This window comes from Callospermophilus lateralis, chromosome 1 (genome assembly GCF_048772815.1).
Source record: "Callospermophilus lateralis isolate mCalLat2 chromosome 1, mCalLat2.hap1, whole genome shotgun sequence".
In the NCBI taxonomy this organism is placed as follows: domain Eukaryota; kingdom Metazoa; phylum Chordata; class Mammalia; order Rodentia; family Sciuridae; genus Callospermophilus; species Callospermophilus lateralis.
In genome coordinates, this window is record NC_135305.1 from 80,818,257 (window position 1) to 80,842,424 (window position 24,168).

The following is a 24,168-nucleotide window of genomic DNA, read 5'->3' on the forward strand; positions in this document are numbered from 1 at the left end:
ATTTTTGTGGCTGAGTAGAACTCCATTAATGTGTGTGTGTCACCATTTCTTAATCAATTCATCTGTTGACAGGTATCTGGGTTGATTTCCATAATTTAGCTCTTGTAAATTATGCTGCTGTAAACATCAATGTGGTGGTATCACTGTAGTATGCAGATTTTAGATCTTCTGGGAAGATATAAGGACACCATTATATTTATATGGGGCCAGAGTTGTTACTACATTCTTTTGGGTTCAAAAATTATTCTACATATTTAATTGGTATACATTTCAAAATTTATAAACATGGCTGCTTATACAGGTATTAGCTTTAGTTTTGGATTTTTTGCAACTATGTTACTGGAATACATTCATATACATGCGGAAGTATATTTGCATGTAGCCAACAACAAGATAAGATACTTTACATAGAGATTCTAGAATGAAAAAACATACCTAAAAAAAATGGGTAGAAAGAAAAGTGAAGAGAAATGTGATATAGCTGGTTTATGTCTTCTTTCTTGTCTTTCTTAGGGCAGAACCTTTTTGGGGAGCTTGATTTTTGAAAAGGAAATAAAAATGAGAATTAAAGCAACCTATCAAGATGGAACAGTTATTGCTCAGGCTGAGTATGGCAATGTTGATATAGGGGAAGAGGTGGCTAAGAAAGGATTTGCAGAAAAATGCAAACTCTCTTCCAGCCCTAATGCCTGTGAGGAAAAAAAATCGGATCCTAGTCAACTTGCTCTGAGGAATCTCAAGAACCCCATTCCCTTGTGGGGGCACAGATCAAACCAGTCAACCTTCAGTAGGCCAAAGGGACGTTTAAATGGAAGGCTGACTCTTGATCTGAAGAATGAAAATGATGCGGGAAATCCTGTGACATTTCCAAAGTAAGAGTGTGGTGGGGTTTTTAGTTTTAACTAAGTTCAAATTTATGGTAGTGGCCCTTGTAGAAGTTAATGCTCATGCTTTTGGAATCCTTCACTATGTCAGTGATTTTTGAGGAGCAGTTTTGGTAATTTATATTTTTCTCAAATACCTGCTCTCTTCTTTAACAGAATGTTGTCATTCAGAGGGATTTGAAAGAAAAATAATTCCTGGATTTTTGAAAATTCACATACCAACTTTCATGCCAACTCTTTTGAATGCTTTTATCAAAAATAAAAATCTACCCCTAAGTGGGAATTATTGATGCAAAGCCAAGTTTCAAATAATATTTGAAGTTGTGTCTAGGGGTATAGCTCTACTGTAGTAGAGCCTGAACTAGCATTGCAGGAGGCCCTCGGCTCATTCTCCAGTGTGTGTGTTGTGGGAGAAGAATGGGGCTCAGATGGTGGGTGGTGGGGGAAGAAAGAAGAGAAAGAAAGAAAAGATTTTTGGTGTTTTTTTCTATAGCTCTAATAATATTTGAATGAGTTTCTTTGTTCTTCCTATGAAAACTTATTATGATGGAATTTGATTATTCCAAAAGGAATTCAATTTTTAAAAAGTATTTTAAATTAAAACAGTAATTGTACATATTTATGGGATTCATTGTGATATTTCATTATATCACAATGCACAATATTAATAAGCGGATCAGGGGAATTGGCATATATCTGCCAACTTAAACATATATTTAGGATTTCCTTTTTTAGGTAATTTTGAATCATCAACTTGAAGTAAAAAACTAAGATTTGATATTTATATATAGCAAATATCTGCATTGTGAGCCAAACCTTAATGGCAGGTTTTGGGTGACATAGCTATTTGATGGGATCTTACAAGTGTTTTAGGAACTGAATTATCAAATAGGGCGGGGACACAATTGTGAGAAAGATTTGTGAGAAATGCCATTTACTTTGTTTTTTTCAGTTGATTGTGCTAATGAGGAATCTGGAATATAGGATAGTTGGAGGTACTGTTTTTGAATCATGACTCAGTTGTAAAATCTAATTTGCATTAAATTAAAAATTTTAAATGTTGAATGAGATAAAGATTTTAGTTTCCAAAGCTAACTCTACAATTATAAAAATCCAAGGTAATTTTGATTTGTGAACATTGTCAGCCTTATACGGTATATCTTTAAAAATGAGTGTATTTGTTTTTAATAGGGAAAGTTTGGCTGTTGGTGACTTTAATTTAGGGTCTAATGTCAGCCTGGCAAAAATTAAGCAGGACCAGAAACTGATTGAAGAGAATGAAAAACTAAAGACAGAGAAGGAGGCTCTTCTGGAAAGTTATAAGGCATTAGAATTGAAAGTAGAACAGATGTCCCAGGAGCTGCAGGTATGTTTAATAGCTTAAGTTGTAAAGAATGTTCAACCAAGAAATGTGTACATTGATTTGCTCTTACAGAAGGGGAACTCTTCTTTCTACTCCCCAATTTATTTTCTCCTTTCCTTATATCTGTTTATAGATGAAAAATTTTTCTTACATTTTAAATTAATAATGTGTGGATTTCATTGGATGTTTGAAATTGAATTTCTCATTTATATTTTGTTATTTTTTTGGGGGGGTACCAGGGATTGATCTCAGGGGCACTTAACTGTTGAGCTGCATCCCCAGATCTTTTTATTTTTATTTTTTAAAACATTTTCAGTTGTACGTGGACACAATACACTTACATATTAATTTTTTTTAATGTGGTACTGAGGATTGAACCCAGTACCTCACACGTGGTAGGCAAGTTCTTTACCATTATGCTGCAATTTCAGCCCCCTAGACCTTTTTAAAAAAAAATTATTTTGAGATGAAATCTCACTCATTTTTCTAGGGTCTAGCTAAGTTGTTGAGGCTGCGTTTGAGCTTGCAATTCTCCTGCTTCAGCCTCCTCAGTTGTTGGAATTATAGGTGTGTGCCACCACACCCAGTTCCTTTTATGTTCTTTAAAGAACTTTTAGCTAGCTGGGAGCATACCTGTAATCCCAGCCTCTCAGGAGGCTGTGGCAGGAGGATCACCAGTTGAAAGCCAGCCTCAGCAAAAGCAAGGTGCTAAGGAACTCAGTGACTGAGTTCTTAAATAAAATGCAAAATAGGGCTTGGGATGTGGCTCAGTGGGTGAGTGTCCCTGAGTTCAATTCGTGGTAACCCCCCCCAAAACAAAAAAACATTTAGCTATGGAAAATTTAAACATTCCAGAAGGAGAAAGATTAAATAATTAATCCTCATGTACTCAATATCAGTTTTTATGATCATGGGTGGTCTAGTCTTAGTTAAATCTGTCCTTTGTGTATTATTTTAAAACAAATCTCATTTGTAGAATTTCATATTGTTTAGTATGCATACAATGTTAATAGGAAAGGACTTCAAAAGGAATGGGTGGGGCAGGGCTTGTGGCTTAGCAGTAGAGTGCCTTCCTAGCATATGTGGGGCGCTGGGTTCCATACTCAGCACCACATAAAAATAAATTAAGATAAAGGTCCATCAACATCTAGTGTCCAACTACAACTAATAATAATAATAATAATACAAAAAAGGACTTGGTGCTGGTGTAGCTCATTGAGTGCATGCTTAGAAGTGCAAAGCTCTGGGTTTAACTTCCAGCCCCAAACAAAACCCCCCAAACAAAAAACAACCAGATCATACCATAATATTATTCATACTAAAACTAAGTAGTACTTGCTTAATATAATTTAAAATTCAGACAATGTTCAGATTTTTTTATCTTGCTCCATGAAAGTTCTTTTACAGATTGATTTCTTCCAGTCTGAATTCCCTCTAGTTAGGCCTATATATTGCATTTTGGTTGGTGTATCTCTTGAATTACTTAATCTGCACTTCTGATTTCTTTATATATTTCCTTTTTTATGGTAGTTAGGCTTCAAGTTAGGCTCAATTTCAGGTTCATTCTCCCTCGCAATCTCCCAAGAATAGCTGTGTGAGGCTGGGATTGTGGTTCAGTAGCAGAGCGCTTGCCTCACAGTGTGAGGCACTGGGTTCAATCCTGAGCACCACATAAAAATAAATAAAGTAAAGGTATTGTGTCCCTCTATACTAAAAAAATATTAGAAAAAAGAGTAACTGTGGTTTTCAAATGTTAATGTGTTGTTCCAGGATCAATGGTCCAATTCTCTGACACCAGCTGGGTGCTCAACAATTCAACTCATTTTGACACAAACATTATTTAACTTTAAATTACACCTGAAAAAATCATTTAAATAATGTCAGAAATACAGTTTCCTATTTGAGTTTCACTAGCATGTGTGTGTTCTTTGTTTCAGCAAGAGAAAGCAGCTACCCTGGATTTGACTAAACATTTAGAAAGTACTCTAAAGACTCGTGTAGGTACCAGAATGAAAAATCTGGCAGCTAAGGTGGAAAAATTGAAAGAAATTAGGTATGTAAAAGCATATTTTTGAGAAGGAAGGATAATTTAAAATAATTACCAATTAATTTTGAGTGCTTTTTAAAATGGGATTTTAAAAATGCCTACTGTTTTGGTTTGAAATTTAATGTTTGTATTTTTATGACTTTAAAGAGAAACTAAAAATAGTTATTCCTGAGAGTAATTTTTATGGTCTTTGTTGTTAGTTTTCTATTGTCACTACTTGAAACTTTAGTGTCCTAAGGCCACCTCTTGAGAGTGAAATTAAAAAAACAAAAGACAGGTGTCACAAACCTATAATCCCAGTAGTTTGGGAGGCTGAGGCAGGAGAATTGTAAATTCAAAGCCAGCCTTAGCAAGACCCTGTCTCAAAAAGTAAGAAAAAAGGACTGGGGATGTGGCTCAATGGTTAAGCACCCTTGGTTCAATTCCCAGCATTAAAAAGAAGACAAAAAACCATCCAACCCAGCAAAACCCCCAAACACAATTTCTAAAACGTAGTTTGATGGAAAACTACCATGTCATTGTTTTGCTTGGGGTTATTTTTATTTATTTATTTATTTTTGAGAATACTGAAACTAAAGGCTTCAGGAATCTAAATTACTTCATTGTGCTCTGTCTAAATAAAAAATATATTATTTACAAAGTGATCTTTATAGAGTTGGAAGAAATGAGTTCACAAATCTTATATTGAGTTTATTCAGTATTTCTTAAAAGTCTGCATTAAAATTATGTAGGTTTTTGGCACTGCTTCATGATGCCAGCAATTGGCAGCATCCTAGAGTGTCTCCTTTAGATTTCTTTTTATGTTTACCAGGTATAGTTTTTAAGCTTTGTTAAACCCCATTGCCTCCTTTCTGCCACAAAAGCAGTTTTTTTGGTTCATTTGATTCATGGCTTTTTTTCCTTAAGTAGAAACAAGTTGTTGTTTTTTAATTAGTATTCTGGGAGGAAATAAAATGTATAAGCTTAATAAAAATAGATTTATGGGGGCTTACTTAGCATATTCAAGGCCCTGGGTTCCATCTTTTTTTTTTTATTGGTTGTTCAAAACATTACAAAGCTCTTGACATACCATATTTCATACATTAGATTCAAGTGGGTTATGAACTCCCATTTTTACCCCAAATACAGATTGCAGAATCACATTGGTTACACATCCACATTTTTACATAATGCCATATTATAACTGTTGTATTCTGCTACCTTTCCTATCCTCTTTCTTTAATACCACATAAAAATAAATAAAACAAAGTTACCGTGTTTAACTACAACTAAAAAGTAAATATTAAAAAAATAGAATTATGTAAGTATTTTAGTCAGCTTTTTGCTGATGTGACAAAAAGCCCTGACAAGAACAGTTTTAGAGAAGGAAAAGTTTATCTGGGGCTCATGATTTCAGAGGTCTCAGTTCACAGATGGCTGACTTTGTTCCCCTTGTCCTGAAGTTAGGCAGAATTTCATGGAGGAAAAGTGAGGTGGAGGAAAGCAACTGGGAGCATGGTACCAGGAAGCAGAGAGAGCAAGCTCCACTCTCCAAGGATGAAATCTGTACCCCAAAGACACCCCTGACTCCATGACCCATCTCCTCTAGCCACACCCTACTTGCCTGTAATTATCATCTAGTTAATCCCTATTATGGGGGATTAATACACTCATTAGGTTAAGTGAAAGTTCATTTCACTCTGAACTTTCATGCATTGTCTCACACATGAGCTTTTGGGGGACTCCCTCATATCTAAACCATAACAGTAGGTATTTTATCTTAACAGAGGGTTGCATTATTGTTCGTTAAGGTTGTTAAATTGTCAGTTTGAATAAAATAGTTCTTGACAACAGTCTCTTTTCATCCTGTACGCTGTACTTAAAACCAGTAATTCACTTTCTTCTGCACTTTGATACCCTGAGATGTTTCCCTGAATAAATATTTTGTTAGTTTTCTCCCCCTCAATGGAATTTTTTTTTCAGTATAAATCTATCAGTTGGCATGTGGTGTGTCTTTTAAAAGTTTGAGCAACTTGGTCCCTTTAGAGCCTAATGAATTTTTGATACACTACCAAAAACCAACTGGTCGTTCTGACAAAGCTTAAGACAAGATTTTGGGCCAAAATGACAATATGCTTTAATCTATGTTTGAGGGAACAATGACCTATTAGAGTGGTAGCAGTCTGCTTGGAAGCTAGGGAAAAAAAAGTGAATGGATCTTGTTAGTTTTTCTAATTAGCCTGCCTCTCTTTTCTTTTTTTGGAGATTGTATTTTTTTTTTTTTTGAGGTTGTATTTTTTAACTCTTCAAATGCTAGTCTGTTTGTTAGGGTACCAGGAGTATCCTAGTTTTGCTAAACAAGATTGGCTGTGTCTAAAATTTTCAGAGAAGTTCTTAAAAATATGATTATAGATGAGAAATTCAAAGTTCATTTGACATTTGTGAATACACTACCAATGAAACTTCACATCATGATCAATCAAAAGAATGGATCCTAACTAGAATCAGTTATACTCTGTGTATGTGTAATATATCAAAATACCCTCTACTGTCATGTATATCTAAAAATAACAAAAAATTTTAAAAAAGACATTTGATATTGTTTAAATCTTCAGATGTTTGAAGGTATCTTTTTATATCATGTTTTTTAAAAATTTATTTTCCCCCAATTTTAAAAATCAAGTTTTTATTAAAGTTATAAGTGATTTTATATAATGATTTAAAATGTATCTCTTCATAGCCAGTAATGGTAATAGTAACTTTTAGACCAGTAATATGTAAGCTTTTCTTATGCTAACTTTCTGACTTCTTGATCTTATCTTTTTTGCTGTTTTAAAAAAATAGGCGTGTCAACATCAGTGTTCGTTTTGGAAATGACCTTTCAGATGCTATACAAGTGTTGGATGAAGGGTGCATTACTACTCTAGCTTCTTTGAATGAATTGGAGAAAATTTGGGCAGAATACAGTCTGGCTCAGGAGAAGATCCAAAGTTGTTATAATGTGGTGGGTTGAGAATTTTTCTCTTTTATATTTTTTAATCAGTTGAACATGAAGGCATACTATCTTTTGAGAAAGCAGAGATGGACTGCGGCTATTGCAATGATATTTGCATAAACTAAATGCTTTATTCACATTTTAAATACATACTTTATTTGTATAATCAAATGGTTAATGTGAAAATGCTACAAAAGTATTACCTTATAAGAAAGATAATTGGTAATTGTAGATAAATGGTTAATAGAACCTTTTCCCTTTTGTATGATCTTTGATTAACTCTTCTCTGTTCTCTTGGAAATCTGATAAAATAGTTCACCTGTATTTCTGGACAAAATTATCTATAGAAACTGTAAGTCCTGATTGTATCTGGACTAGGAACGATTATCAACTACAAATTCTTTTTGTTTTTTATCCTTTGATACTGGAGATTGGACTCAGGAATGCTTTACTACTGAGGTACATCGCCAGTCTTTAAATTCTTATTTTGAGAAACAGTCTTGCTAAATTGTTTCCTTCTTATTACATATATACAGCACAGTTTTTCATATCTCTGGTTGTATATAAAGTATGCTGACACCAGTTCGTGTCTGCATGCATGTACTTTGGATGATGATATCCATCACATTCCACCAGGCTTGCTAAACCCCTGCATCCCTTTCCCTCTCACCCTTCTGCCCTATCTAGAGTTGGTCTATACTTCCCATGCTCCCCCTCCCTACCCCACTGTGAGTCAGCCTCCTTATATCAGAGAAAACATTTGGCCTTTGTTTTTTCGGGATTGGCTAACTTAGCATTATCTTCTCCAACGCCATAGTCTCCTTAAATTGTTTAGGATTTCACTAAATTGCTGAGTTTGGCCTTGAACTTGTGATCCTCCTGCCTCAACCTCCTCTGAGGCTGGGATTATAGGAGTATGCCAGCAGCCAGCCTCAACTACAGATTCTTGATGGGGATTATTGCATTTGGGTGTGTCTTTCAAGGGACTCTGGGAAGCTCAACTTGTGGAGTTATTATAATAATTATGAACTTTTGAGGGACTCATAGGAGCCTTGTGAACTAGGATAACTTTCACACATGCTCACGTGGATCTTGTCTTCTAGTATAAGTAGTGTTTTAGATTCTTCCATGTTATTAAATACTATCTAAGCCATCTAGTGTTGAGAGGTGGTTTGTGAGTGAGGAAGGTATGAAGACTGAAATACTTCATGTAAACTAAAAAAATTTTTTTGTAGTTGTAGATGGGCAGAATGCCTTTATTTTGTTTATTTTTATATGGTGCTGAGGATTGAACTCACTGCCTCACATATGCTAGGCAAACACTCCGCCACTGAGCTACAGCCCCAGCCCTTATGTGCATTTTTTTATTAGCTTAAGTACAAGTCTGTTTATTTCCTATTTCAGTTTTCTTTAGTTTATTGTATTGAATGAAAATGAACACCTTTTTTTTTTTCTTGTAAAGATATTTCCCATAACCATTAAAGCTGTCTGTAACACCTATGAGCTTTTTATTGTCATTGAACTTGTTCCATCTTAAGTATTGGTTGTTTCTGCCTCTGGTTATACTCTGAACATCTTTTTTTTTTATTTATTTTTTTTTTATTGGTTATTCAAAACATTCCAAAGATTTCAGAATCACATCGGTTACACATCCACATTTTTACATAATACCATAATAGTAACTGTTGTATTCTGCTACCTTTCCTATCCTCTACTATCCCCCCCTCCCCTCCCCTCCCATTTTCTCTCTCTACCCCATCTACTGTAATTCATTTCTCTCCTTATTTTTTTCCCATTCCCCTCACAAACTCTTATATGTAATTTTGTATAACAATGAGGGTCTCCTTCCATTTCCAAGCAATTTCCGTTTTCTCTCCCTTTCCCTCCCACTTCATGACTCTGCTTAATGTTAATCTTTTCCTCCTGCTCTTCCTCCCTGCTCTGTTCTTGGTTGCTCTCATTATATCAAAGAAGACATTTGGCATTTGTTTTTTAGGGATTGGCTAGCTTCACTTAGCATAATCTGCTCTAGTGCCATCCATTTCCCTGCAAATTCCATGATTTTGTCATTTCTTAGTGCTGCGTAGTACTCCATTGTGTATAAATGCCACATTTTTTTTATCCATTCATCTATTGAGGGGCATCGGGGTTGGTTCCACAGTCTAGCTATTGTGAATTGTGCTGCTATGAACATCGATGTGGCAGTATCCCTGTAGTACGCTCTTTTGAGGTCTTCAGGGAATAGTCCGAGAAGGGCAATAGCTGGGTCAAATGGTGGTTCCATTCCCAGCTTTCCCAGGAATCTCCATACTGCTTTCCATATTGGCCTCACCATTTTGCAGTCCCACCAGCAATGTACAAGAGTACCCTTTTCCCCACATCCTCGCCAGCACTTGTTATTGTTCGACTTCATAATGGCTGCCAATCTTACTGGAGTGAGATGGTATCTTAGGGTGGTTTTGATTTGCATTTCTCTGACTGCTAGAGATGGTGAGCATTTTTTCATATACTTGTTGATTGATTGTATGTCCTCCTCTGAGAAGTGTCTGTTCAGGTCTTTGGCCCATTTGTTGATTGGGTTATTTGTTTTCTTATTGTTTAATTTTTTGAGTTCTTTGTATACTCTGGATATTAGGGCTCTATCTGAAGTGTGAGGAGTAAAAATTTGTTCCCATGATGTAGGCTCCCTATTTACCTCTCTTATTGTTTCTCTTGCTGAGAAAAAACTTTTTAGTTTAAGTAAGTCCCATTTGTTGATTCTTGTTTTTAACTCTTGTGCTATGGGTGTCCTATTAAGGAATTTGGAGCCCGACCCCACAATATGTAGATCGGAGCCAACCTTTTCATCTATCAGACGCATAGTCTCTGATTTGATATCAAGGTCCTTGATCCATTTTGAGTTAACTTTTGTGCATGGCGAGAGGAGGGGATTCAGTTTCATTTTATTGCATATGGATTTCCAGTTTTCCCAGCACCATTTGTTGAAGATGCTATCCTTCCTCCATTGCATGCTTTTAGCCCCTTTATCGAATATAAGATAGTTGTAATTTTATGGATTGGTTTCTGTGTCCTCTATTCTATACCATTGGTCCACCCGCCTGTTTTGGTACCAGTACCATGCTGTTTTTGTTACTATTGCTTTGTAGTACAGTTTGAAATCTGGTATCGCTACACCTCCTGATTCACACTTCCTGCTTAGAATTGCTTTTGCTATTCTTGGTCTTTTATTTTTCCATATGAATTTCATGATTGCTTTATCTATTTCTACAAGAAATGCTGTTGGGATTTTGATTGGCATTGCATTGAACCTATAGAGAACTTTTGGTAATATTGCCATTTTGATGATGTTAGTTCTGCCTATCCATGAACAGGGTATATTTTTCCATCTTCTGAGATCTTCTTCTATTTCTCTCTTTAGGGTTCTGTAGTTTTCATTGTATAAATCTTTCACCTCTTTTGTTAGGTTGATTCCCAAGTATTTTATTTTTTTTGAGGATATTGTGAATGGGGTAGATGTCCTCATTTCCAGTTCAGAAGATTTGTCGCTGATATACAGGAATGCCTTTGATTTATGTGTGTTGATTTTATATCCAGCCACTTTGCTGAATTCATTTATTAGCTCTAGTAGTTTCTTTGTAGACCCTTTTGTGTCTTCTAGGTATAGGATCATATCATCCGCAAATAGTGATAATTTAAGTTCTTCTTTTCCTATTTTTATGCCTTTAATTTCTTTCGTCTGTCTAATTGCTCTGGCCAGTGTTTCGAGAACTATATTGAATAGAAGTGGTGAGAGAGGGCATCCCTGTCTTGTTCCAGATTTTAGAGGGAATGCCTTCAGTTTTTTTTTCCATTTAGAATGATGCTAGCCTGAGGCTTAGCATATATAGCTTTTATAATTTTGAGGTAAGTTCCTGTTATCCCTAGTTTTTCTAATGTTTTGAACATAAAGGGATGCTGTACTTTGTTGAATGCTTTTTCTGCGTCCACCGAGATGATCATATGGTTCTTATCTTTAAGTCTATTGATGTGGTGAATAACGTTTATTGATTTCCGTATATTGAACCAGCCTTGCATCCCAGGGATGAATCCTACTTGATCATGGTGCACAATCTTTTTGATATGTTTTTGTATACGATTTGCCAGAATTTTATTGAGGATTTTTGCATCTAAATTCATTAGGGATATTGGTCTGTAGTTTTCTTTCTTTGAGGTGTCCTTCTCTGGTTTGGGAATCAGGGTGATATTGGCCTCCTAGAATGAATTTGGGAGTTCTCCCTCTTTTTCTATCTCCTGAAATAGATTATGGAGTATTGGTATTAGTTCCTCTTTAAATGTTTTGTAAAACTCTGCTGTATATCCATCCGGTCCTGGGCTTTTCTTGGTTGGTAGTCTTTTGATGGCTTCTTCTATTTCCTCCCTTGATATTGATCTGTTTAGGTTGTTTATATCTTCCTGATTCAATCTGGGTAGTTCATATGTCTCAAGGAATTTATCTATGCCTTCACTATCTTCTATTTTATTAGAGTATAGGGTTTCAAAATAATTTCTAATTATCGTCTGTATTTCTGAATTGTCTGTTGTGATGTTGCCTTTTTCATCCCGTAAGCTAGTAATTTGGGTTCTCTCTCTTCTTCTCTTTGTTAGTGTGGCTAGTGGTCTATCAATCTTATTTATTTTTTCAAAGAACCAACTTTTAGTTTTGTCAATTTTTTCGATTGTTTCTTTTGTTTCGATTTCATTGATTTCTGCTCTAATTTTAATTATTTCTTGCCTTCTACTGTATTTGCTGCTGATTTGTTCTTCTTTTTCTAAGGCTTTGAGGTGTAGTATGAGGTCATTTATTTGTTGGCTTTTCCTTCTTTTAAGGAATGAACTCCATGAAATGAATTTTCCTCTTAGTACTGCTTTCATAGTGTCCCAAAGATTTCGATATGTTGTTTCTGAGTTTTCGTTTACCTCTAAGAATTTTTAAATTTCCTCTTTGATGTCTTCTGTAACCCTTTGTTCATTCAGTAGCATATTGTTTAATCTCCATGTGATGTAGGGTTTTTCCTTTCTCGTTTTATTATTGATTTCCAATTTCATTCCATTATGATCAGATAAAATGCATGGTAGTATCTCAACTCCTTTGTAATTGCTAAGCTTTGCCCTGTGACATAATATATGGTCTATTTTTGAGAAGGATCCATGTGCTGCTGAGAAGAAAGTGTATCCGCTTGATGTTGGGTGGTATATTCTGTATATATCAATTAAGTCTAAGTTATTTATTGTATTATTGAGCTCTATGGTTTCTTTATTCAATTTTTGTTTGGAAGATCTGTCCATTGGTGAGAGAGGTGTATTAAAATCTCCCATGATTATTGTGTTGTGGTCTATTAGACTCTTGAACTTGAGAAGAGTTTGTTTGATGAACGTAGCTGCACCATTGTTTGGGGCATATATATTAATGATCGTCAAGTCTTGTTGGTGTATGGTTCCCTTGAGCAGTATGTATTGTCCTTGTTTATCCCTTTTGATTAACTTTGGCTTGAAGTCTATTTTATTTGATACAAGTATGGACACCCCTGCTTGCTTCCGGGGTCCGTATGAGTGATATGATTTTTCCCAACCTTTCACCTTCAGTCTGTGTATGTCTTTTCCTATCAGATGAGTCTCCTGTAGGCAGCATATTGTTGGATCTTTTTTTTTAATCCATTCTACTAGCCTATGTCTTTTGATTGGTGCATTTAAGCCATTAACATTTAGGGTTACTATTGAGATATGGTTTGTATTTCCAGCCATATTTGGTTATGTATGATACTTAACATGATTAGTTTTTCCTGTATGCTTAGTTTTTCCTTTATTGTACTACCTCCCGTTGTTGGTTTTCATTGTTATTTTTCATTTCCTCTTCCTGTAATGTTTTGCCAAGGATGTTTTGAAGAGCTGGTTTTCTAGCTGCAAATTCTTTTAACTTTTGCTTATCGTGGAAGATTTTTATTTCATCTTCAATCCTGAAGCTTAATTTCGCTGGATACATGATTCTTGGTTGGAAGCCTGTTTCTTTCAGCGTTTGAAATATGTTGTTCCAGGATCTTCTAGCTTTCAGGGTCTGTGTTGAAAGATCAGCAGTTATCCTGATTGGTTTACCCTTAAATGTAATCTGCTTCCTCTCTCTTGTGGCTTTTAAGATTCTCTCCTTATTCTGTATGTTGGGCATCTTCATTATTATATGTCTTGGTGTGGATCTCTTATGATTTTGTATATTCGGTGTCCTGTAGGCTTCTAGTATTTGGATTTCTTTTTCATTCTTTAAGTCTGGGAAGTTTTCTAGTATTATTTCATTGAATAGATTACTCATTCCCTTGGTTTGGACCTCTGTACCCTCTTGTATCCCAATAACTCTTAGGTTTGGTTTCTTGATGTTATCCCATAATTCTTGGATGTTCTGCTCATGATTTCTTAACATTCTCGCTGAGCTGTCTATGTTCTTTTCAAGTTGAAAAACTTTGTCTTCGTTGTCTGAAGTTCTATCTTCCAAGTGTTCTACTCTGCTGGTAATACTCTCATTTGAGTTTTTAATTTGGTTTATTGTTTCCTGCATTTCCAGGATTTCTGTTTGTTTGTTTTTTATATCCTCTATCTCCCTATAGAGTTGATCTTTTGCTTCTTGGATTTGTTTATGTAATTCATTGTCAAAGTGATTTTTCATTGTCTGAATTTGATGAATAATGTCTTCCTTGAGACTCCAGATCATCTGAAGCATGTATATTCTGAACTCTTTGTCTGACATTCCATCAGCTGCAGATATTACCTCATCTAATGTTGAATTGACCTGTATTGTTTGTGGTTCTTTCTTTCCTTGTCTTTTCATACTGCTCATGATTCTTTCTAGCTTTGTGAAACTGTTGAGCAAATGTTTTTCCCCTTATATATTTGTATTGTTCTTGAATAGCTCCAATATCCCTCTTTTTCGGAGAAAGACAATGTTAACAGATCCCAATATCAACAGTACATTATCTAAGGACAAGTTTTCATTATTAATACATTTATAGTTAGATTCTAAGACTATAGATATTGGATTTAATTATTACTTAAGAATATATTCCTTAGTTTCATAAAAGGCGTACCATATCTGGTGGCATATAGAAAACTTAATTTCAGACGAAGGATGTTATACTTAAAGAGAAAGGAGTGAGGGAATGAGGTTAAACTAACTTAGCACCTTTGGAGAACTCTAACCACTCGACTGGTAATTTATGGAAAAATGTATAGACTCAACCTCCTATTTAGATAGTTACCCTATGTATAGATAGCAAAAGTTAGGAGATTGAAAGTGGTATAGAGAGAATATGAATTAAAAAAAAAAAGAAAAGAAAAGAAATAACAAGGAAGAAAAGAGAAATAAGAGAAGGGAAAGCGAAGTAAGATAGAAATACAGAAAAAAAAATGGGGGGGAGGTGGGGTATATGCAATTCCTCTATATTATATTACTTTGGTAATTCAGTTGTTCATGCTCAGTTCTTGGTTTCACATATGCTGAAGTTGTGGAAGAGAGAGAAGAAAAGAGAAAGAGAGGAGGAAAAAAAAAAAGGTCTCTCAGAACACTGTTTTCCTTGCTTCCAGTAGGTGGCGTTGTCTATTCCTAGTTTGAGCCTCTGTATTCAGGGTGGTGGGTATAGCCAGTGTGAAGGGAAATGAGCTTCCACCTGTATCTTCCCTACTCTAGTCTCTGAGGTAGAAACCAGGTGCCTCTACAGTTGTTGTTTTGTGTTGATAGCTACATTCTCCAAAAGCTTGTGGGAAATATTTTGAGTTATCGCAGCTAAGGGTGGGGGAGTTGGAAACCGGGTACCTGGATCAGCCGCAACTGTGCTGGTAGCCACACCCACTTTGATGGGTTTTAAGGGTTGATGGGCTTCCTGGAGACTAGCGCTCGGGGCGGGACCGGACTTCCTCCTCCGGTCTGGCTGAGCGGCTGGCGCCTTCCTGCTCCTGTCTGGCTGGGCGGCTGTCGCGGCTTCCTGCTCCGGTCTGGCTGGGCGGCTGTCGCGGCTTCCTGCTCCGGTCTGGCTGGGCCGCTGTCGCGGCTTCCTGCTCCGGTCTGGCTGGGCCACTGTCGCGGCTTCCTGCTCCGGTCTGGCTGGGCGGCTGTCGCGGCTTCCTGCTCCGGTCTGGCTGGGCCTACTCTGAACATCTTACTCATTATTTATACCTAGGTTGACCAATTGGCAACCCAATTGGCTCTAAATAAAAAGTGTGAACAGGATAACTAGGCCTCTGGAAATGCCAGGAATGTTTAGTTTGGAGAAAGGATTGGATTTGGGTAATGGGTCATTTATTACTATGGAAATAAAAATATCAAAATCAGTAATTTTTCAATCTCTGTAAAATATAGGCAATGTTGTAGGTATTTTATAAACCTCCATACCTTAATTTTTAAAAATATTGTATTCATGCATCATAAATTATATATAATGGTGGGATTTGTTGTTACATATTTGTACATGCATACAATATAACAATATAATTTGGCCATCATTATTACCCAGTATTTTCCCTTTCACACTAACTTTTCTTTTTTTAAATATTTATTTTTTAGTTGTAGGTGGCCACAATATTTTATTTTTCTGTGGTGCTGAGGATTGAACTGTGCCTCATGCATGCTAGATGAGCACCTCATATTGATTTTTAAAATGGTCATTTTTGTTACTATTACATAAATGAGGAAACAGTTTCACCAGAGTTAAGGAAATTGGTCAAAATTGTGTAGTTCTAAATGTTGATATGGAATTTTGAACCCAGGCTTGTGTGACTGAAAAGTCATTTTCTTTCCATTTAAACCACAAGGTCAGTTTTCAAATACATCTTAATGAATTTCATATAGTAAGATGAAAAAGACATGCTTTTATGGTCTTATTTTGTTTTTGTGGTTTGGGCATGGGAAAGTAATTCAGGACAGAGAGGAAAGAAGATTAATTTGACTTTCAGACATAATGTTCTAGTAGTGCAAATGTGGCTTTTTTTTTAAGCAATTAATTATTCCTACTACTCTTGATGTTTCAGGACTTAAGGTTCATTTTGTAAACTGAAGAGTAGATTACTGAATAAATATGTAATAAAAATTGCACTCAAAGTTAACCATCTTGTATTTAACTTGGTCTTAGAACTGTTACTTTTATTTATGTATGTACTGCCTAATTCCTTGTTTTCTATTTTATTTTTTGATGAAGTTTTACTTGAAGTTGTTTTCTTTTTGTTTATAGTATAAAATAGTCTGAGCTTATGTAAGAAAAAATATTCAGAAATTCAAGCTTTTAAGTATATGTTCCAGATATTATTATAGATAATGGCTATATATAGCCATTATGTGTAATTTGGATATATGTATGTATGTATGTATGTATGTATGTATATTTATATTTAGGACATATTTTTTCTCTTTTGGTATTAGATGGGTGTACTAATAGTTTCAATATAAAATGGTAAGTACTACAATAGAGATAATGCATAGGGTTCTTGGTTATCTTTTTTAAAAAATTTTTTAGTTGTAGTTGGACACAATGCCTTTATTTTTATTTGTTTTTATTTTTATGTGGTGCTGAGAATCTCGAACCCAGAGTCTCACACTTGCTAGGTGAGCGCTCTACCGCTGAGCCACAGCCTCAGGCCCCTCTTGGTTATCTTTTACATACATAATTTACAAATGACCTCTTGGGCAAATTGGAGGCTTTGTTCCAGTGAAGTTTAACTAAATCTTGAAAGATGACTAGATGAAAGAATTGAGGATGGGATGGGAGTAAAAGAAAGGTAGTGTGTAATTAATAGGAATTTGTATAATTTTATTAACAACTTTCATTGCAGACATAATAAAAAATAAAGATTCTCAGGGAAAGATTGTTGAATTTAAGTGTTTTTATTAAGGGAAGAGATATTCTTTGTCTCTTTGGTGATAAGGAGAAAAGTATTTGTCTTAAATGCTACTATGCTTGGTGAAAGTAATGTTAAATTTTAGAAATTACTTTTTTTTTCATGTAGGTAAATACGTGAAAAACATCCGATATATTAATGGTGGTTTTTCTTTTCCTTCCTCCAGAATGAAGGGAATGTTTTGATTGCCAAAAGAAATGAAGTACAACAGAAGCTATATATGGCAGTAGAAGTTTTTATTCTGGAAGTGGATGAATTACCGCTTAATAAACGCTTAAAAACATTGAAGGTTGGAATTAAAAATATATTAAATATATGTTAAATTATAAATTTACTCAGTGAGAGAGGTGAAATTAGTATTTACCTTGAGATTTTAGAAAGTACTGACAGCTGCGCAGCTTTTTTTTTTTTTTTTTTTTTGCTGAATTCCAGTTTAAGTTGTTGTGTGTACCCCCCACACCCTCCTCCTCCCGGTACTAGGGATTGAACCCAGGCCTGCTTACAGCTGATGAGACGGCCCTTACAGGAATGAAAAATGCCAACAACAGAATGAAAATATTGTGGTATGAAAATATTGTTGCTAGGATGTGCTTGATGATTGCCATTCTAACTGTGGTGAGATGAAATCTTGGCACAGTTTTGATTTGCATTTCCTTAATTAAAAAAATTTTTTTAGTTGTTGAGGACCTTAATTGTTATTTATTTATTTATATGCAGTCCTGAGAATCCAACCCATTGTCTCACACATGCTAGGCAAGCCTTCTACCACTGAGCCATAACCTCAGCCCTGCATTTCCTTAATTGCTAAAGATGTTGAACATTTTTTTCGTATATTTTGAGCATTTGTATTTTTCCAGGGAAGTGTCTGTTTAGTTCATTTGCCAACTTATTGATTGGGTGGTTATTTTTACTTTTTGGTGTTCAGTTTTTTGAGTTCTTTGTATATAATCCCCTGTTAAAGAGTAACTGGCAAAGATTTTCTCCCATTCTGTAGGCTCTATACTTTGCTTTCTTTGATGTGCGGAAGCAATTCAATTTGATGCCATTCCATTTATTTATTCTTGGTACTATTTCCTGAGCTTTGAGGAAGTCATGCCTATATGTTGGTGTGGTGACCCTGTATTTTCTTCTGGTAGTTGCAAGGTTTCTGTTGTAATTTCTTAGATTTTGATCCACTTTTGAGTTTACTTTTATGCAGGGTGAGAGAGAAGAATCCAGTTTCATTCTTCTGTATGTAGAGCTGGGGATGTAGCTCAGTGGTAGAGTGCTTGCATATAGCGTGTTCAAGATTCTGAATTCAATCCCTAGTATTGCCAACAAAACAAAGCAGAAAACACACATCATTCTTCTATATATGGATATCTAGTTTTCACAGCACTGTTTGTTACAAAGTTTACATTTCTTCTATCATGTTTTTGACATCTTTGTAAAAAAATCAGATGACTATATTTGTGTGGCTTTGTCTCTGTCATCTATTCATTGGTCTTGGTATGTGTTCTTATGCCAACATCAACCTATTTTTTTTTTTTTATCATAGCTCTGTAGTATATATAATTTGAAGTTGCAATGCCTCCAGCATTGTTCCTTTTGCTCAGATTTCCTTTGACTATTCTGGGTCTTTTATTTTTCCTTATGAATTTTAGATCTTTTTATCCCCTAGTTTACCATAAAAGAATGTCATTGGTATTTTGATGGAGATTGCACTGAACCTGTAGATTGCTTTTGGTAATATGGCCATATTAATGATATTAATTCTGTCCATTCACAAACATGGAAGGTCTTTCCATGTTCTAGTGTCTTCTATTTCTTTTTCAGTGTTCTGTAATGTTCATTGCAGAGGTCTTCACCTCTTTGGCTAGATTTATTCTTAAATATTTTATTTTTTAAGGTAATCATGAATGAAATTATTCTCATGTTTTTTTAGGGGATTTGTTATTGGTGTATGGAAAAGCCATTGATTTTTGTATGTTGATCTTGTATTCCTGCTACTTTGCTGAATTTGTATATCAGCTCAAAAAGTCTTCTAGTGGAGTTTTTTTTTTTTTAAATTTAAGTATAGAATCATCATCTGTTAACAGCCATACATTGACTCCTTCCTTCCCTTTTTGTATCTTATTCTCCTGTATAATTGCTGTGGCTAAAATTTCAAGTACTATATTGAATGGAAGTGATGAGTGTGGCCGTTTTTGTCTAGTTTCTATTTTAGAGTAAATGCTTTCAATTTTTCCCCATTCAATATGATTATGGCTTTTGTTTTGTCATATATAACCTGTATGATGTTGAGGTAAATTCCTTATGTCCCTAGTTTCTCTAGTAGTTTTAACATGAATGGACACTTTTGCTTTCTAATGGTTCAATGTATGCAAATTTTTTCATGCAAAAATTACTTAAAAGTAACCTTTAGGGTATGTGTATATGATGTATATGAAACATAAATGAATTTGGTGTTTTGACTTGGAAAACACATCCCTAAGATACCTCATTATGTATTTGGAGATAGTCTAAAATCTGAAACACTTCAAGCATTTTGGAGAAGAGATGCTTAACCTGAATTAAAAGACTTTTTTTTGCCTGCCTTGTCTCTTTATTTACCTATGTCACCAGAATATTCTTTAAACTTTGGTTCATTTTGCTAAGAAATAGTTTGTTTATATTTTTCAAGTACTTAAGAAACACATTTCTATAATGAAAGTTAGTCAAAAAAATTAAAGTTCATGATTTCTAACTTCCAGTGCATTTATTAATTTTTTTGTGGCATAAAATACGTGGTTGGTTTTTCATAATTGTTCCTTATGAGTTAAAAAAGTATATTCTAGGTTTTCTTGGGGTGCAGTTCTAGATATACACAGTCATTTATCACTTAATAAAGGGAATACATTCTCAGAAATGCATTGTTAGGCAGTTCCATTGTTGTGCAAACATCACAGAGTATACTTACATAAACCTGGTAATATAGCCTATTAATGAATACCTATAAGTGGTAGAGCTTATTTCTTTTAGGCTACAAATAAGTACATTTTTTCTGTACTGAATACTGTAGGCGTTTGTAACACAGTGCTAAGTATTTGTGAGTGTGAACATTGAAAAGGTATAGGAAAAATATGGTTTAAAAGATTAAAACGGTGCAACTTTATAAGGCATTTACCATGGGCTTGCAGGATTGTAAGTTGCCCTGGGTGAGTTGCTAAGTGAGTGGTGAGTGAGTGTGAAGCCTTGGGACATTATTTTACATTACTGTAGACTTTATGAACACTATGCTTAGGTGACACTAATAAAAATAATTTTTTAGTTTAATGAGAAATTAACCTTAACTTACTTTATTTTTCAACTGTTTGACTCATGTAGTAATAGTTTAAAATACAAATACATTGTACAGCTGTAAAAAATATTTTTCTCTGTACCCTCAATCTATCAACTTTTTCTGTTATTCAAATTTTTATTTATTTTTACTTTTTAAACTTTATTTTCTTTTTTGTTAAAAATAGACACAAACACAGTAGCTTAGGCCTTTGCAGGGGCTTAATAATCAATATTTCTGTCTTCTGCCTCCACATGTTGTCTTACTGGAATGTCTTTCAGACACTCAGAACTGTCATTTCCTCTGATGAAATGCTTTCTTCTGGAGTACCTCCTAAAGGTACCTTCCTGAGACTGTTTAAGAGTTAATTTTTTTTAGTGATATTTCCATTTATTTCACTTTTAGAATAAAAATTTTTCTATCTCATACATGATTGGACACATATTTTGCTTTAAAATTAATAGTCACAATGGAAGAAACAGTGGTTTATTTTTCTAATCAAGTGTGACTAAGCTGCAGAATCTTAAGGCCTCAACAAATGTATCTTAGTATTTTCTCTGAACAATAAGATCTTTTATTTTAATTATTCTTGGTGAACAGTGATGTTGTTTCTTCATTGGTTTCCACTGCCAAAGAGTCATGACAGGTGGTTTAACAGGGGATTCCGTCATACAAATCCTCATTTCTAGTGCAACAGCTGTTGGCAATCTTTCATTGAAAATCCATCCATCAGGATTTCTCTCTATCGTGGTTGACCAAGGAGTCAAGCTTTGGCTGCCAGGGCTTCATTCTGCTGCATATGATATTGTTGAAATCTCATGAATATTCTTTGTGTCATTTTTAAATATTTCTGTAAGCAATGTTCTGAACAGGTGATCTCTTCAGGTTTTACTTGTTGTAAAGTCTTTTAGACAGTCCAAAAAGCAGGTTTCTGTAAGTTTATTGTATGTTCCAAGGAATTCCCTAAACTGTTTTGTCTGATCAGATTCTGGCATTTGCAGCCATATTCTCTTGGTATGTTTGATAATCACCAGTCAGGTCAGGAGTGCTTCAGTCGAAAATGAGTCCCTTGAATTTTATCCAATATCTTAATCTTGTAGGGAGATGTGCTGCCTTTAAAATAAAAATCAAGAGTTAACTTTTTTTAATAAGTAGAAGTAGTATACTCTTAAAATAACAAAAAAGGTTCCTTAGACTATTAAATACATTAAGTAGTAACAATCTTTCATTATAATTTTCAAATATGTACTATACATAATTTTTATGTGTTATATACTTTTATACAACTGTCAGAGCAGTAGGTTTGTTTACACCAATATCACCACTAACATGTCAATAATGCATCATGATAACTATGGCATCACTAGGTGATATAAATTTTTCAGTTCAATTGTGGTCATATAGAACCACTGTTGTATATGTGATTTTACTGACTGAAAATGTTAAATAATGCATAACTGTATATCATCTTAAGCTTTAATCCTTACTTACTTTTTGGTATGTATGTATTTTGAACACCTGAAGGAACTAGAGGGATACACACACACGCACAAACACACTGGACATTAATATGTTCACAATTATATTTTAAACTTTTTAACCACTATGTAATCTTATTTTTTCACTTATCACATTTTGGTATAAAATCCTGTTTCCTTTTAAAATTCCCATCCCACTTTTATTTTTGGTTAATAATTACTTTATATATTTTTTCTTTTTTTCTTTGTATCCAGTTTTTGAACTACCTCTTAGCTAATGCACTCATGATCAATTCTTAAAAGACTTCAACTTAGAAATTTATCTTTTGATTGGTAACTTAGTTGACTTACATATCTAATTACTGTTTGTTTAGAACTTATTTCCATGATCTTATTTTTGTATCTTTATCATGATTTCTTTTTCCCTTTTTGTCTCACTTCTATCCCTAATACTTAAGATCTCCCCTGTCTTTGGTGTCCCCCTTTCTGTCTCATTCCCTAAAGCAACCAGCAAAACAACCAATATTGTTGATTAAGATTATAGCCACAAGTTATGAATACTGTGTTTGATAGTTCAATCAAATAAAATTTGAAGTTACTTTCTCATTATTTCTTAGGTGTTATTTGGTGTCTGGACTTTTTCAAGATATTAGAATATTTTCCCTGTGCTTTCAGAGACATTTTTGTGTAGTTGACTTTATGAGGTATTAAATGTTAAAGATATCATGTTTCTGTCTCTCATATAAATAATTATTTAACTGGCTATATTATTAGATCCAAAGGCCATTTTTCTCTATGGAACTTTGATAATGATAATCTATTGTTATCTGAGTTTTGTAATTTATCAGTTCTTTGACTTTTTGTCCCTCTGAAAGCTTTAAAATTTTCTCTTGACTGTTACTAAATTACACTATAACATGTTTAAGTTTTGATATAATTCAGGTCAGTTCAGTTTTGAATTCTTATCTTTCTTTAATTCTAGGAAATATTTGATATATATTTAAGAAACTGCTACAGCTGCTACCCCACCTCGTGAATTTTTCTTTCATCCCAGATCTTCTGTTACATGGATACTTACTTCTTTTATCCTCTGCATATTGTAACTGTTAATGCAGTTTTTTCTTTTTATCCCTTTTAGGGGCTTTTTGGAGGTATCCTTGATTTAACCATCTGTCTCACCAGTAGGTTCTCTAACTGTATGTCTTCTGTCATTTTTCTAGTCCATTGTGTTTTTTATTTTAAATTGGTTCCATTCATACCTATTATCTTTAGTTGGTTATTATTTATAAGTACCAGGTTGTATTTCCAATACTCTTTCTTTTGTTATTTGTTATGCTTATTTTGAGTTCTTATTATCTGGGAATCTTTTATAAGGTGGCTTATTTTGTTATACTTCTCTTCAAGAACTTGTGTATTTCACACATTTCATCTTCCCTTTTACCTGTCTTTAAGATTCCATATTTCCTTGAGACTAGAACTGCCTTAGCTATGTATGTTGTGTAGGTATGGGATAACATGATAGAGAGGCAGAGTAAGAGTGACATTCTATACTATAATTTTTAAAGATTTCTGAAGCCTTCAGGGAATAGAATGGGGTTGTTTTTTGTGGTGTAGAACTTCTGGTGTTGTAGTTAGGGTGTAGCTATTGCCTATCTGCTTCTCTTCTAGATGGTCTTAATCAGCAGTTCCTTTTTTTTTTCCCAATTCATTTAATTTTATTTTTTTCTTTTTTAATTGCTTTTATTTTTTAAATACATGACAGTGGAATGCATCACAATTCTTATTATACATATGAAAAATTGTGTTCTATATCTCTCCCAGTTCCTTTACCTCAGCCTCTGTTGGGGGCTACCACTTGGACATAAATGCTCCCATGTATTTAGGAGAAATGGGAAGGAAAGAGAATGCTCAGGGGCTTGCCAACCTTGCTCTCCTGGTTATCAGTTTTTGCCTAATCTGTGTCCTTATGTGGTATAACCTCATTGCCTCTTGCTGGTGCTGCTATTTTTCTGCCTAAGGAAAGAGAGAGAGAGAGTAGGGTACATGAAGGAAGTTCTGTTTTCCCACAAGTTATTTTTTGCTGTGGTATATAGATCTTCTTATACTTGCAAGAACTATTCATTTAGTGGTAAGCACCACCCATTGTCTTTTGAGGATTTCTCAAAGAGTTTTGTGATAAGTTTTTTTTTGGAAACTATTAAGCTTTTCTCTTGTC

General features: G+C 34.5%; 2 protein-coding genes across 2 annotated transcripts in view; one reads left to right on the forward strand and one right to left on the reverse strand.

The window, feature by feature from the left end:
* The window catches only part of Stk31 (serine/threonine kinase 31), a 95,998-nt gene that overhangs the window by 27,549 nt on the left and 44,281 nt on the right, over window positions 1–24,168 (forward strand). Inside the window, exons 7-11 of the mRNA XM_076853852.1 lie at window positions 514–872; window positions 2,076–2,250; window positions 4,185–4,300; window positions 7,118–7,277; window positions 17,344–17,466. Coding sequence (XP_076709967.1) covers window positions 514–872; window positions 2,076–2,250; window positions 4,185–4,300; window positions 7,118–7,277; window positions 17,344–17,466 — 933 coding nt within the window. The remainder of the gene's footprint in view (window positions 1–513; window positions 873–2,075; window positions 2,251–4,184; window positions 4,301–7,117; window positions 7,278–17,343; window positions 17,467–24,168) is intronic.
* On the reverse strand, window positions 21,239–21,470 carry LOC143405146 (mitochondrial import inner membrane translocase subunit Tim9-like). The gene is made up of 2 exons (XM_076863507.1): window positions 21,367–21,470; window positions 21,239–21,284 (listed from the first exon to the last, which is right to left on the reverse strand). The coding sequence occupies exons 1-2, from the start codon at window positions 21,468–21,470 to the stop codon at window positions 21,239–21,241; spliced, it is 150 nt and encodes a 49-aa protein (XP_076719622.1).